Source organism: Abramis brama (assembly GCF_963993115.1).
Source record: "Abramis brama genome assembly, chromosome: 23".
NCBI lineage: Eukaryota > Metazoa > Chordata > Actinopteri > Cypriniformes > Leuciscidae > Abramis > Abramis brama.
In genome coordinates this window covers 2888492-2904403 of record NC_139985.1, presented here as the reverse complement: position 1 = coordinate 2904403, position 15912 = coordinate 2888492, and the positions used below count along the sequence as shown (strand labels likewise).

At 40.7% G+C, this 15912-nt stretch overlaps 2 protein-coding genes across 3 annotated transcripts; one reads left to right on the top strand and one right to left on the bottom strand.

Moving 5' to 3' along the window:
- The first annotated feature begins 167 nt into the window (after positions 1–167).
- aldh4a1 (aldehyde dehydrogenase 4 family, member A1) lies at positions 168–12912 on the top strand. Of its 2 annotated transcripts, XM_084100967.1 has the most exons (16): positions 168–227; positions 347–394; positions 2174–2267; positions 2361–2453; positions 2926–2973; positions 3097–3252; positions 4238–4387; positions 4492–4566; positions 4910–5097; positions 5901–5974; positions 6070–6266; positions 7026–7073; positions 7159–7311; positions 7808–7929; positions 11264–11382; positions 12220–12912. In XM_084100967.1, the coding sequence occupies exons 2-16, from the start codon at positions 354–356 to the stop codon at positions 12330–12332; spliced, it is 1671 nt and encodes a 556-aa protein (XP_083957093.1). In that variant the 5' UTR covers positions 168–227; positions 347–353; the 3' UTR covers positions 12333–12912. The 2 variants fall into 2 exon arrangements, with proteins under 2 accessions (XP_083957093.1, XP_083957092.1); XM_084100966.1 differs by lacking the exon at positions 168–227 and having other exon boundaries at positions 230–394.
- A 1379-nt stretch (positions 12913–14291) lies between these two features.
- On the bottom strand, positions 14292–15262 carry her2 (hairy-related 2). The gene is made up of 2 exons (XM_084101618.1): positions 15179–15262; positions 14292–15065 (listed from the first exon to the last, which is right to left on the bottom strand). Exons 1-2 carry the CDS (start codon positions 15227–15229, stop codon positions 14664–14666), a joined length of 453 nt encoding a protein of 150 aa, XP_083957744.1. The 5' UTR covers positions 15230–15262; the 3' UTR covers positions 14292–14663.
- Between the last annotated feature and the right edge of the window lie 650 nt (positions 15263–15912).

The window sequence follows — 15912 nt, the reverse complement described above, 5'->3', positions numbered from 1 at the left end:
GGGCGCCGCTTAAATTGAATTTATTAATATATATATTTATAATGAGCCGGTAAACGTACCTTTACAATTTTAAATAAAACAGTTAATTACTACTATCTATTTTTATTAGAAAATGTTGTTATGAAATGTAACGGCTCAATACATTTCGCCTGTCATGAAATCCCCCCCTATCCCGGAAGTGATAGTTCTCCTCCATTCATGTGATTTCGTCTGTGATCTTGGAGAGTGTAAGTATTCTAATACTACTTTAGCGCTATAGTTCCTCAGCAGGAGGATACACATAGTTTTTTTTTTTTTTTAGTTGTAATACATATATATAAAATCTCTCCTTCCCCTGTACATCCAGATTAAACATGCTACGAGTGAGATCTGTCATCTGTCAGTCTTGGAAGGGGTATGTATGCGATTGCACATGGACTTACACATGACTCTCACTCTGAGAGTCTTCTGATGCCTATTTGACATGTGTCACCTTGTGCATTAAAAATAATAATCGTGTGCTTGTGCATTATCCTGTGATGTGTGTAAGCTTGGAAGTTTGCATTTTACGTGCTATTAGGCAGGCAGACTGTGTTATGCAATGGCTCAAGAAACTTGTCCTCCCGCTGTTAGCTTGCTGAGATCTGTTTGCACAAGTGCCTCTCATTGTTTTTACTGTAACGTTAGATCAAGCTATTCATAAGCATAATACACATACTGCAAGACTGTATAAAGGAAACATTGCAACATTGAACCATTTCTTTACTATCACTTTTAATAATTTAACATCCTTGCTGAATAAAAGTATTAATTTATTTAACAAAAAAAAAAAAAAAGAGAGAAAATGACTGACCCCAAAATTTTGAACGGTAGTGTATATTGTTACAAAAGATTTCTATTTAAAATAAATGCTGTTCTTTTTTACTTTTTATTCATCAAAGAATAAAGAAATTTAATCAAAGAAATATTCACAGGTTATAGATTAGATTAGATTAGATTAGAAAAACTTTATTGTCAGTCACAAGTGACAGAAGTTTGTCTTTGACAAGGCAGGCTCAGATCACATAAAAACACATACAAAAAGAAAACATAAATACACTCAAAACAATTTAGCTACATTAACTATACAGACATGTGCAAAATGCAAAAATGTGATGTGTTCATTATATGATTGTTCAGTGTAGTAATGGCCGTGGGATATGTTGTTTTTCCTTGCAAGTGGGACTCTATAGCGTCGACCTGATGGCAGTAACTGAAAGGATTGGTTAAGGGGGTGGGTGGGATCCTGTGTGATTGTAGTGGCTTTCCTCAACACTGACCGGCTGTGAAGTTCTGTTAGGGGAGTTTGAGGGGAGCCTCTTACTGGCTTGATTTATTATTCGTGCAAGTTTGGATTTGTACTTGACGGTGAGGGCATTATACCAGGCTGAGATATTGAAAGTGAGTATGGATTCAATGACTGACCTGTAAACCCTAATTAAAATATCCTTGCTCACACTAAAATCTCTAAGTTTCCTCCGCAGGTGTAAGCGCTGCTGGGCTTTCTTATACACAGTGTCTGCATGCTATAAAAAATATTAACCAGCACAACTGTTTCGAATGATTATTATATAAATAGAATTAGATTAGATAAATCATTAGAATGATTTCTGAATGATCATGTGACACTGAAGACTGGAGTTCAGCTTTGCATCACAGAAATCAATTGTATTTTAGATAATATAAAAATAGAAAACCATTATTTTAAATTGAAATAATATTTCACAATATTACTCGAGCCTTATTACAATAGCCTTGACGAGCATAAAAGACGTCTTTCAAAAACATTAAAAAATAGTAATGTTTCCAAACTTTGACTGGAACTATACTTATAAATTAGTAATGCATTCATATTTTTTTGTTTATTTCAATGAGGGTTTTAATACGTTTTTTAACATAGTGATATTATTTAAAATAATATTTATTATTTTAATAAATAAGCAGCTGTCTATCAGCTTGATGCATTAAAAACTAAAGTGACCCAATTGTCTCCTGTTATGGATTTACAACAAGTTATTCTTGAAGCCATTCTGTCTAGATGACTTTATATAAGTTACTGATTGAGAGGCTTGTGTTTTGCGTGACTAAACGAGACTAAAGAAGAAGCCCACAGATTCATTGAGAAGTGTTGAAGACTCAGCTTGTTTCTCTGCAGGTTCAAGACCTTCTCGTGTGCAGCTGTGGAAGTGAAGAATGAGCCCGTGCTCGGGTTTAAAGAGGGCAGTAAAGAGAGATCAGACCTGGAGAAGGTGAAACACACACACACACACACTGACTCGGATGTCCTGATACACTGAAGCTGTGTATCTGATTGACCGTCTCTGTTTTACTTTGATCATCAGGCGTTACAAAACCTGAAGGGAAAGACAGAAGAGATTCCATGTGTGATTGGAAATGAAGAAGTGTGGACCAAAGATATCAGATTCCAGCTGTCTGTGAGTTAATCATTTCTCTGGTTTCTGTATGAACATGTGATCTGTTGCTCTTTTACAGTGAAATACTCGTCGATACCTCTGGAGTTCATCATAGCATGAAATATTATGTTTATTATTAATATTGTGCCATGCACAACATACATTTCAATGAACATTTAAGGTCCAATAATTATTATTATTATATTTTTCTGTTGCACTTGAAATAAAATAATTTCAATTCAAGTCAATATTTAAAATCCATTTATTATTATTGTGTTGTGCTATTATAATATTTATTTCTATGTTGTACTTTAAATAAACATCTCGGCCAGTTTTTACAATGGCTTTTCTCACAATTTATATAATTATGTTACACTGATGTACATACATGTATATAGATATTAAGTTATTGTTCTAATAAATCATGTTCAGTGTGATATTAGTTTAGTTAGTGATATTATATTAATTAGTTCTTTTTTTTTTTTCTTCATAGCCCTTCAACCACTCTCACAAAGTGTCCAAGTTCTGCTACGCTGATAAGGTACAGTATGTTTTAAGTGTAAATTATAACATCAATATATGAGAGATTTTATTGAACACCTCACTTGAAACCATTTCAAAGGTTTTATTTCGCATCATCATTTGGTCTGGTTTGTGTCTTTAGGAGCTGATCAATAAAGCCATTGAGGCCTCAGTAGCTGCTCGGAGGGAATGGGATCTTAAACCGGTTGCAGATCGAGCCCAGGTCTTCTTCAAAGCTGCTGACATCATCAGTGGACCCGAGAGAGCAGACGTTCTGGCCAAGACCATGATCGGACAGGTGCGTCTTCACAAACATGTAGCAACCCCTCGATCTGAGACCTTTGCACATTTGGAGGCTGTTGTCTGATGTTAACTGGTCTGTTAAACATGGGATTAAAAATTTCCTGATAATTTACTCATCTAAGATGTCCATGTCTTTCTTTCTTCAGTTGAAAAGAAATTTAGGTTTTTGAGGAAAACATTCCAGGATTTTTCTCCATATAATGGACTTCAATGGCAACCAACGGTTTGAAGGTTCAAATGTCCGTCTCAGTGCAGCTTCAAAGTCTCGACACGATCCCAGCCGAGAAATAAGGGTCTTATCTAGCGAAACGATCGGTCATTTTCAAAAAAATAAATAAAAATGATATACTTTTTAACCACAAATGATCAAATATCATCTCTGATATGTGCCACGCATTGTGTCATCACGTTGCAAAGGTCACGCGTCACGTCATCTATCTGTGTACTAAAGGGAAGGGCGAAAAACTCATTTTCTCCTCCAATGTCAAAATCGTCCGACATCTTTGTTTTAATTTATTATTATTATTTTTTTGTTTTTGTTTTCGTGACCTTTCCAACGTGATGACGTTATGCGTGGCGCATCTCAGAGATGGTACACGACGGGCATTTGTGGTTAAAAAGTATATAATTTTTATTTCTTTTTTTAGAAAATGACCGATCGTTTCGCGAGATAAGACCCTTATTTCTGGACTGGGATCGTGTCGAGACTTTGAAGCTGCATTGAGACGGACATTTGAACCTTCAAAAACCGTTCAAAAAAGTCCATTATATGGAGAAAAATCCAGGAATGTTTTCCTCAAAAACCTTAATTTCTTTTAGACTGAAGAAAGAAAGACATGGACATCTTGGAAATGATCAGGACATTTTTATTTGAAAGTGAACTAATACTTTAACTAGTCTGTTACACATGGGATTATGTTTGCTGGCTTCCCATTAATCTTAGAGAATCTGTTCCTGATGTCCTCTGCTCCATGTCTCAGGGTAAGACTGTGATCCAGGCTGAGATCGACGCGGCTGCAGAACTCATCGACTTCTTCAGGTTCAATGCCAAACATGCGATGGAGCTGGAACACCAGCAGCCGTTGGACAGCGATGGAAGCACCAACACAATGCTGTACCGCGGGCTGGAGGTGAGCTCCCTACTGTGGCCTTTCCTAAATAATCAGATAATTGCGTAACGGATTTATTTGCGCAAGCCATGATTGGGTATTGACTTGGATTTGACTTGTTTCAGGGATTTGTAGCTGCTGTTGCACCATTCAACTTCACAGCGATTGGTGGAAACCTTGCCGGCACCCCTGCCATCATGGTTAGATGTTGTCACGATTATTTATATAGCGCTTTATACAATACAGATTGTTTCACAGAGATACTGTAACAGGAAAATAATAGTGTTAATGTTGCAAAATTCTTTGATTAAGTTCAGTTCAATGACAGAGAAAATCTCATCAATTATGAAAAAGTTCAGTTCTGCTATAAGCATCTCTGCAGAAGACATTACTGTCATTATCCAGTTTTGTTCTCATCTGATGGTGTCAGTGCAGTCGAATTGATAATATTACTGAAAATTAATCAATTTGCAGTGACATGCACTGACACTTGAGCGTTTTGGTTCATTTCTAACTCTGACTTCGTCACAAATATGCGTTCAGGGTAATGTGGTGTTGTGGAAACCCAGTGACACGGCCATGTCCGCCAGCTACGCCGTCTATAAGATCCTGAGAGAGTCTGGATTGCCACCCAATATCATCCAGTTTGTCCCGGCTGACGGTCCGGTGTTTGGAGACGCCATCACGTCCTCTGAGCATCTGGCTGGCATTAACTTCACTGGCAGTGTCCCGTACGTCTCCTTCTATCCTGGTTGACTCGGTCATACTGTATGCAATGTGATTGCGTTACTCTTATCTTTAGTGTAACATTCTGTCCAGGTTAAATTTTGTCAGACTGCAGGTGTTGCAGTGCAAGGGAAAGTTTAAACCCCTGGGGTGTTTTTTGCATGGTTGAAATCTAAAATCTGTAGGATTTTAACTTTAAAACTGTTCAGAAGTTTGCATTTTTGTAAAATTTTAATGTTTTTCTGCTCAACAAAGCTCCATTTATTTGATCAAAAATACAGTAAAAACTGTTATATTGTGAAATATTATTTTAATTTAAAATAACTGTTTTCTATTTGAATATATTTTAAAATGTAATTTATTCCTGTGATCAAAGCTGAATTTAAGCTGAGTCTTCAGTGTCACATGATCCTTCAGAAATCATTCTAATATGATGATTTGATGCTCAAGGAGCATTTCTTATTATTATCAGTGGTGAAAACAGTTGTATTTTTATGGAAACCATGATATATATATTTTTCAGGATTCTTTGATGAATAGAAAGTTTAAAAAACAGCATTTATTTAAAAGAAAAATCTTTTGCAACATTATAAATGTCATTACTGTAATCTTTGATCAATTTAATGCATCCTTGCAGAATAACATTCATTTATTTACCGTACATTTGAACAGTTGTGTAATGAACTTGACGACACAAATAGGACTTGCTATAGAAAACCCTTTAAGATGTATATGATAGACCAAGCCTAGTTTAAAAATTTCCTGATTTTTATATCGCTCCAATCTGACTTTCCTGTATCATCTCCAGAACCTTTAAACGCTTGTGGAAGCAGGTCGCACAGAATCTGGATATCTACAGGAATTTCCCTCGTGTCGCTGGAGGTTTGTGTTTTCCGTTGCATTGAGAATTCAATTAGAATGATGTGTAAGATTTAAAATTCTAAAATCAGAATATTTTTTAATTTCCTGCGTTTTAGAATGCGGTGGCAAGAACTTCCACTTTGTGCACAAGTCCGCAGACGTTGACAGTGTGGTGACCGGCACCATCCGCTCAGCGTTTGAGTACGGAGGACAGAAGTGTTCGGCTTGCTCCAGGATGTACGTGCCAGACTCACTGTGGCCTCAGATCAAACAGGGACTCCTGGATGTGCACAAAATGATCAAATTGGGAGACGTAAGTAGAAGAGTTTGAGTTCGTTTATTACTGGCAACTGCTGAATTTTCAGCAGATCATGGTTGTATGTTTTAAAGGGGTGGTTGATTATGATTTCACTTTAGTTAGTGTGTAATGTTGCTGTTTGAGCATAAACAACATCTGCAAAGCTACAACGCTCAAAGTTCAAAGCAAAGGGAGATATTTGCTTTTAAAGAGATCGCTTTTTAAGGACTACAACAAACGGCTGGGTTAGTGACCCTACCATTTACATAAACCCCGCCCCCGGGAACGTGATTTATAGATTATCAAGACAGAATATGCTAATCAGTGACTAGAAGATAACTACACATCAGCTTCATAAATTCATCAACTAACCATTCAGAAATGTCCTGTTGCTTCTACATGTTGTCACTTCTTCTTGAGTCTCTCCATCATTGTCTGACTTCGGTTTGAACATAAAAGGCTAAAAGTTTTTGAAATTTTCAGTGCATGTGTGTGTGAGTGCAAGCTCTTGAAGCTCCGCCCTTTGTGCCGGGAGCAGCAGCTCATTTGCATTTAAAGAAACACACAAAACGTGTTTTTGCTCACCCTCAAAATGTGACAACTTTAACATGCTATATAAAAATATATGTGGGGTATTTTGAGCTAAAACTTCACACACACACTCTGGCGACATCAGAGACTTATTTTACATCTTGTGAAAAGGGCATTATACCACCCCTTTAATGGCTGCTCACAAGTGTTCATGTGACATTTTTCTGTTGTTTCACTTCACAGCCAGTCGAAGATTTCGGCACTTTCTTCTCAGCAGTTATCGATGACAAGGTACAAACCAGCTTCCTGTTTATTCATTAAAAAAGCATGACGTTTTCTTCTCAAACTGTTAAACACAATGTCTTTTATTTTCAAGTCCTTCTCCAGGAACAAGAAATATCTGGAACATGCCAGATCCTCTCCACATCTGAAGATCATCGCTGGAGGAAACTGTGATGATAGAAAAGGATATTTCGTGGAACCCACAATTATTGAAACCACCGACGCACAGGAGAAAATCATGAATGAGGTATACAAATTTAGCATTTTCAGGCAATTTAAGGCATAGCGGCTCAGAGCTTTGTTTGGTTTTTGACCAGGAGTGCACTCACACACACACAGGCTCAGGACGGTGAATGGGTGGACTTTGGTTTGTTTAGATAAAACGATTTCATCCATTAAACCTCATTTAACGCTTCTCTTCACAAACGGATGGTCTCAGCTGATCCAGTTACCACCCACAGTCACTCGGATCTAGATATTGAGGGCATTATGTCACCTATTTTTATGGAAGAAAGAAAATGTGTCTTTGAACATTCAAGCATGCAAACCTATTCTAGTAGAGCCCAAAAAACTAAACCAAGACTTTGAAAATGGACAAAATAGGTCCTCTTTAATTTACTTGATGGAAAACTAGTAATGTTTTTAAAATGTTTGAAAAGTGAAATATAAGTATATAAATAATATGAGCAAGTCAAAAAAAGTGAATATAAAACATCTCATATATTAACTCTTTGCTTTTTCAGGAGATCTTTGGGCCCATCCTCACAGTTTACGTTTACCCTGAATCTGACTACAAGAAGGTCCTGCACTTAATAGACAACACGTCTCCGTACGCCCTGACAGGAGCCGTCTTTGCCCAAGACAAGTGAGTGCTGCACCATGTCATTAGATTAAGTTAGTATGCTAATTAAATCCATTCAGCAACCCAGATCAGCACATCCCCAAACCCAGATCAGCACATTCCCAAACCCAGATCAGCACACCCCCAAACCCAGATCAGCACATCCCCAAACCCAGATCAGCACATCCCCAAACCCAGATCAGCACATCCCCAAACCCAGATCAGCACACCCCCAAACCCAGATCAGCACACTCCCAAACCCAGATCAGCACATCCCCAAACCCAGATCAGCACATCCCCAAACCCAGATCAGCACATCCCCAAACCCAGATCAGCACACTCCCAAACCCAGATCAGCACATCCCCAAACCCAGATCAGCACATCCCCTAACCCAGATCAGGACATTCCCAAACCCAGATCAGCACACCCCCAAACCCAGATCAGCACACCCCCAAACCCAGATCAGCACACCCCCAAACCCAGATCAGCACACCCCCAAACCCAGATCAGCACACCCCCTAACCCAGATCAGCACATCCCCAAACCCAGATCAGCACATCCCCAAACCCAGATCAGCACATCCCCAAACCCAGATCAGCACATTCCCAAACCCAGATCAGCACATCCCCAAACCCAGATCAGCACATCCCCAAACCCAGATCAGCACACCCCCAAACCCAGATCAGCACACCCCCAAACCCAGATCAGCACACTCCCAAACCCAGATCAGCACACTCCCAAACCCAGATCAGCACACCCCCAAACCCAGATCAGCACACTCCCAAACCCAGATCAGCACACCCCCAAACCCAGATCAGCACACTCCCAAACCCAGATCAGCACATCCCCAAACCCAGATCAGCACATCCCCAAACCCAGATCAGCACATTCCCAAACCCAGATCAGCACATCCCCAAACCCAGATCAGCACATCCCCCCCCCCAAAACCCAGATCAGCACATCCCCAAACCCAGATCAGCACATCCCCAAACCCAGATCAGCACATTCCCAAACCCAGATCAGCACATCCCCAAACCCAGATCAGCACATCCCCAAACCCAGATCAGCACATCCCCAAACCCAGATCAGCACATCCCCCCCCCAAAACCCAGATCAGCACATCCCCAAACCCAGATCAGCACATCCCCAAACCCAGATCAGCACATCCCCAAACCCAGATCAGCACATTCCCAAACCCAGATCAGCACATCCCCAAACCCAGATCAGCACATTCCCAAACCCAGATCAGCACATCCCCAAACCCAGATCAGCACATCCCCAAACCCAGATCAGCACATCCCCAAACCCAGATCAGCACATCCCCAAACCCAGATCAGCACACCCCCAAACCCAGATCAGCACACCCGCAAACCCAGATCAGCACACTCCCAAACCCAGATCAGCACACTCCCAAACCCAGATCAGCACACCCCCAAACCCAGATCAGCACACCCCCAAACCCAGATCAGCACACTCCCAAACCCAGATCAGCACATCCCCAAACCCAGATCAGCACATCCCCAAACCCAGATCAGCACATTCCCAAACCCAGATCAGCACATCCCCAAACCCAGATCAGCACATCCCCCCCCCAAAACCCAGATCAGCACATCCCCAAACCCAGATCAGCACATCCCCAAACCCAGATCAGCACATTCCCAAACCCAGATCAGCACATCCCCAAACCCAGATCAGCACATCCCCAAACCCAGATCAGCACATCCCCCCCCCCAAAACCCAGATCAGCACATCCCCAAACCCAGATCAGCACATCCCCAAACCCAGATCAGCACACCCCCAAACCCAGATCAGCACACCCCCAAACCCAGATCAGCACATCCCCAAACCCAGATCAGCACATCCCCAAACCCAGATCAGCACACCCCCAAACCCAGATCAGCACACTCCCAAACCCAGATCAGCACACTCCCAAACCCAGATCAGCACATCCCCAAACCCAGATCAGCACATCCCCAAACCCAGATCAGCACACCCCCAAACCCAGATCAGCACACTCCCAAACCCAGATCAGCACACCCCCAAACCCAGATCAGCACATCCCCAAACCCAGATCAGCACATTCCCAAACCCAGATCAGCACATTCCCAAACCCAGATCAGCACATCCCCAAACCCAGATCAGCACATCCCCAAACCCAGATCAGCACATCCCCAAACCCAGATCAGCACATCCCCAAACCCAGATCAGCACACTCCCAAACCCAGATCAGCACATCCCCAAACCCAGATCAGGACATTCCCAATCCCAGATCAGCACACCCCCAAACCCAGATCAGCACACCCCCAAACCCAGATCAGCACATCCCCAAACCCAGATCAGCACACTCCCAAACCCAGATCAGCACATCCCCAAACCCAGATCAGCACATCCCCAAACCCAGATCAGCACATCCCCTAACCCAGATCAGGACATTCCCAAACCCAGATCAGCACACCCCCAAACCCAGATCAGCACACCCCCAAACCCAGATCAGCACACCCCCAAACCCAGATCAGCACACCCCCAAACCCAGATCAGCACATTCCCAAACCCAGATCAGCACACCCCCTAACCCAGATCAGCACACCCCCAAACCCAGATCAGCACATCCCCAAACCCAGATCAGCACATCCCCAAACCCAGATCAGCACATTCCCAAACCCAGATCAGCACACCCCCTAACCCAGATCAGCACACCCCCAAACCCAGATCAGCACACCCCCAAACCCAGATCAGCACATCCCCAAACCCAGATCAGCACATCCCCAAACCCAGATCAGCACATCCCCAAACCCAGATCAGCACATCCCCAAACCCAGATCAGCACATCCCCAAACCCAGATCAGCCCCAAACCCAGATCAGCACACCCCCAAACCCAGATCAGCACACTCCCAAACCCAGATCAGCACACTCCCAAACCCAGATCAGCACACCCCCAAACCCAGATCAGCACACTCCCAAACCCAGATCAGCACACCCCCAAACCCAGATCAGCACACTCCCAAACCCAGATCAGCACATCCCCAAACCCAGATCAGCACATCCCCAAACCCAGATCAGCACATTCCCAAACCCAGATCAGCACATCCCCAAACCCAGATCAGCACATCCCCAAACCCAGATCAGCACATCCCCAAACCCAGATCAGCACACCCCCAAACCCAGATCAGCACACCCCCAAACCCAGATCAGCACACTCCCAAACCCAGATCAGCACACTCCCAAACCCAGATCAGCACATCCCCAAACCCAGATCAGCACATTCCCAGCTTTTCAACAAAAATGTCCAGACACTCATATCTCTGCACTAGACTTGTATCTTTAACATACATTTCTAATCTAATTGCTTGTTTTAGGGCTGTTATTGATGAGGCAGGAAAGGTCTTGAGAAACGCTGCTGGAAACTATTACATCAATGACAAATCTACAGGATCCATTGTGGCCCAGCAGCCATTTGGTGGCGCCAGAGCATCAGGTAAAACCAAAAATCATTCAGATTCAATCAAGTTTATCTCTAGAGACTGAATCATTGGCATCATTTAAAGTCAAAATAGAGTTCTCCATCAAAAATCTAAAATCCATAGGACCAGGCAATAAGCATCAAAAACACACTCTTTAAAAACTATAGCCCATGTTGGCATTAGACTATTATGATTAAAATCCCTTACTGCCCTTATCTGTGCAAATGTATATGCAGAATTTCAACTTCAATCTCATAACTACAGGAGCTTGTTTCCCCCACAGAAAAAAAGAAAAAGGTAATTGTGACTTTTTATCTCAAAATTCTGACTCTTTTTCTCACAATTGCAAGTTTACAACTCTCAATTATAAAGAGTTATAAAGTCAGAATTGCGAGATGTAAACTCGCAGTTGCAAATATTTTTAATAAGTAGCAATTAACTTTTTTATTTTTTATTCTGTGGCGGAAACAAGCTTCCATAAGAAACTTTTTCCTAAGAATTGGGAGATATAAACTCGCAATTCTGACCTTTGCGAGATATAAACTCAGAGTTGCAAGAAAAAAAAAGTTAGAATTGTGAGATAAAAAGTCCCAATTACCTTTTTTATTTTCTATTCCGTGGCGGAAACAAGCTTCCACATAACCACTGATTCCAAGTAAACCCTTTACAAACAACTTTTGCACAATACATATGATGATACCAGAAAGGTGTTACATCAGTATTGCTTAACTGATTAATTCAGCTTGAAAAGTAGTTCCAACTCAAATAACAAACAGGTTTTTGCTGAATAATTCAAGCGTTTTAACAAAAATATAAAGTTCCCATCTCATGCTTTTTGATAATGTTTCCAGGCACCAACGACAAGCCCGGCGGCCCACACTATGTCCTCCGGTGGACGTCCCCACAGGTTGTCAAGCAGACCTACGTGCCACTCACAGAATGGAAATATCCCTACATGGGCTAAGAGATCATGACCGTCCCGCCCTGAACCCTGAATCCCTCCATCAAGACTCGCAAAGCAATCAAACCCATTCTTAATCGTCCCATCATGCTGAGGAGAGGGCTGTTAGACTGTTAGAACTAAACCAAACGCCCTCTGCTGGTGAAACCATGGGAAACCAGCTAGTGTGAATGTACTCAAGAAACTCTCTGCCTCCGGTGTCCGTCTTCAAACATCACTGCATTGCTAATATGAAGAGATACTCAATTCGAACAAACCTGGGAAATGCACTGAAATGTTTTCACTTTAATCTGTCATCATTTCACTGTGTGATTTTCTTTCAAAATTCTATCATGCAGAAAAAGTTGCACAGACTTAATTTGTATTGTTACATTTATACTGATGTGATCTTCCATTTGAAATTTTAATTATAAGAATTATTTGTGCTGTTCTAATTTAAATCTGTAGCATTCTAATATCATTTACATGTCAGTGTGAAGGCAAATATGTTTTCAGTTGTGTGAAAATGACCACGCCAGCAAGGGTGTTAACCTGGTCAAAATATCTGAAAACTTACTGTGCCTCAATAAACACATGGTGTGGATGATGGATTTATGTGTTATTTTGCATATTATAAACTTTAGAATAAGACTTTCTGGAGACTATCTGCTATATTTCCTATTCAGACTTGCTGCCGACACCTTAAATGTTCAAGCAGTGTTTTATCACTATAGACCGCAGATTTATGACTCTTTCACAACTTACAGAATAAGGCTTAAGTGAAGGTATTTACCTCTAACTAATCATGAAGAATTTATCATGTGTAGACTTCCAAAGTACGATACCAGACAAAAATAGGATTAAAAGGTGCCAAATGGCCAGTTATTTTAGTTATATTTATACACTATTATAGTACTTGATTCATATTTTGCATATTATAGGTCCTCTTTATAGGACATGGTTCTCGGACACACTTCTTCACACTTTGTGTTTTATGACCTGAAGCAAAAGAACGGCTGAAAACATTGAGAGAGAGAGGGAATGATTCCTTGTCATCAAGTTACACTTATATAAAAGTTGTTTGCGCCTGTGCTTTTCTTTATATGTGTTAGAATCAACTACCAAGCAAACCGAGCGTTTTATTTGCGTTGGGTCACCTCTGGTCCCTGGCTCCCACAGTAACACATTCTTATATGACTCCCATCAAAGGAGTGTGACACACTTTAGACAAGCGCTTTATGGAGATATGGCTGTGGAGACACACTTCATTACTCAATAAAATCAAGAGGACTGTATGTGAGGGCCTGAGAACGCAGTCTCTTTCCTCTCTCATGCAGTCAGTTCCTCTTTCAGCACTTTATGACGAGAAAACCCAAGTGTGAATTATTGTCACACTATAGAGAAGGAAGCATGCTGTTTCCAGAATCTGAAAAAATGGCGGATTTCTCATTACAGGCATTAATTTGCATTAGAATGTTTTATTATTTAAGCTTTGTTGAATAATTGTATTTTTTTATATATATATATATATATATATATATATATATATATATATATATATATATATATATATATCAAATTGCACACACATATATATATGTGTGCAATTTGCTCCTCAGGACTCGAACATACATTGTCAGTGAACTTTTAAGCATTTCATATTCAATAAACCTACTCTGGTACAAACTCAAGTTGAAAATAAGTGCATTTAGTATTTATTAATTTATGTTTTCTACATTATGAAATACACTCTAAAAAATGCTGGGTTGGTCGGTTGGTTTCAACCCATGTTTGGGTCAAATATGGACAAACCCAACCATTGGCTTTAAAAATGTACGGTTGGGTTTGGCCAGTTTTTGACCCAAACATGGGTTGAAACAACCCAGCATTTTTTAGTGTATCTGGTAAAAAAAAATGAAAATAAAAAAATAAATCAAGTTGTGACAAATTTAAAAAATAATAAAAACCCATAAAAATAAAATGTGTAATTTTAGTTTATTTATTTTTCTATCGAACTCAACATGAGACAATATTACACACTCCATCAATATGACAGATTTAACACCTCTAATGGTTACAAATCTCATTAAAAAGATTATTTCAGCAGAAACATACAGAGGTGACAGCCCTCTTTTACAATATGTAAATGAAGTTAATCTCCACGCGGGTGAAGTAAAGCGATAGATACACGTGCTCTCAGATTCAGGCATGGGGTAGACTGGTACATTCTATGCGTCATGGCAGCTGCTGCCTACATCAACATTTTATAAAAACAATGTTTTACTTAGATAGAGAAAACTGTACATTCTCTATGTTTTCTTCGCTGTGTCTTCATAAGGATGCTATGAATGAAGATCACCAGGGTCTCCAGAGCGCGCGTTCTCCGGTGATCTGACAGCTGTCTTTACGCGCAGGCGCACTGACAGATTTGGGTTGCTGGGTTCCGTCAAAGTGTCCCTTTAAAGGTGGTTTGGTGTTCTGTTGCTGGTTGTGAAGCGACAGGAATCGCGCAGTCTCCTCTATGCACCTGGAGAAGCCGTCCGCGTAGCTCTGCGCATGCGCGTCTGCGTTTGGAGACGCTGTCAGTGGCCATGTGTTGTTCTTCAGGTAAATGACAGCCATTTCCAGGACATCAGCCTTCTCTAGTTTAGAACAGGGCTGGCTGGCTTTTATCTCGGTTTTTAGAAGAACTTTAAGCTGTTCAATGCATCTGTTGATACGATCTCTGCGCATCTTCTCCACCACTGGTTTCCTCAACTGGGGGGGAAAAAAAGTTAAAAGTTTGGTTAGACCACTGATTGTAAGTAAACACTCTTGTGAAATGCATTAATTTGGAATGGAAATTAATTCCTAAAAAGGTAAATACTTACTTTAGTTTTATCCCTGCCAGTCTGAGTCACTTTGCAAACACTTGGAGTCATTCTTGCTGCAGTTTGTGTTCCGTCTGTCACTTGGTCGTGTGTGTGCGTTTCTTCTGGTAAACAGTCCCGTTATATACGCGCTTCTCCTGCGTGTCTTATGTTTCCCACACTTTTGAGCCAATCAGAGCGTGGCTGAAGGTTCAATAGGAAAACTTTAAATTAGCCTGATCCTTCTTTGCTGCAAACAATAGAGCAAAACAGCTGGAGCGTGTGTGTGTGTGTGCGTGCACACGCGGTAAATGGAAAGCGTGAAATTGCAGTGTGCACGAGCCTTTGACAGCGTGCTTTTGCTGTTCCGGCGGGAAAGTAGATGATCAATGCAGTGAATAGAGATTATGAGAACTTTCAAATGCTTCCCGCTCAAAATCTCCTTCAGAAAAGATCCTGAACAATTATTTGAAATCCTAACAATGAGTAGATCTTTAGTCCTTAATTAACACACACACACACACACACACACACACATATATATATATATAAATACACAGTATATAGCATATGTGTGTGTGTGTGTGTGTGTATGCATGTATGTATACATACACACAATAAAGATATGTATGTAACAGCATGTAGCCTATAGCATGCATTATTCTTAAGATATGCAAAACAACAAAACGGATCGTTTTAATTTTAGGCTATGTGTTGGAATGTCATTTTACATATAAGTATATTAAAGCTGCCTA

Excerpts from the sequence above, each read along its gene's own strand:
- aldh4a1 (XM_084100967.1), top strand. The coding sequence starts at position 354 with ATGCTACGAGTGAGATCTGTCATCTGTCAGTCTTGGAAGGG. Across the intron at positions 2,454-2,925 it reads ATATCAGATTCCAGCTGTCT|CCCTTCAACCACTCTCACAA; the intron begins GTGAGTTAATCA and ends TTTTCTTCATAG. Across the intron at positions 4,567-4,909 it reads CCGGCACCCCTGCCATCATG|GGTAATGTGGTGTTGTGGAA; the intron begins GTTAGATGTTGT and ends ATATGCGTTCAG.
- her2 (XM_084101618.1), bottom strand. The coding sequence starts at position 15,229 with ATGACTCCAAGTGTTTGCAAAGTGACTCAGACTGGCAGGGATAAAACT. Across the intron at positions 15,066-15,178 it reads CTGGCAGGGATAAAACTAAA|TTGAGGAAACCAGTGGTGGA; the intron begins GTAAGTATTTAC and ends TTTCCCCCCCAG.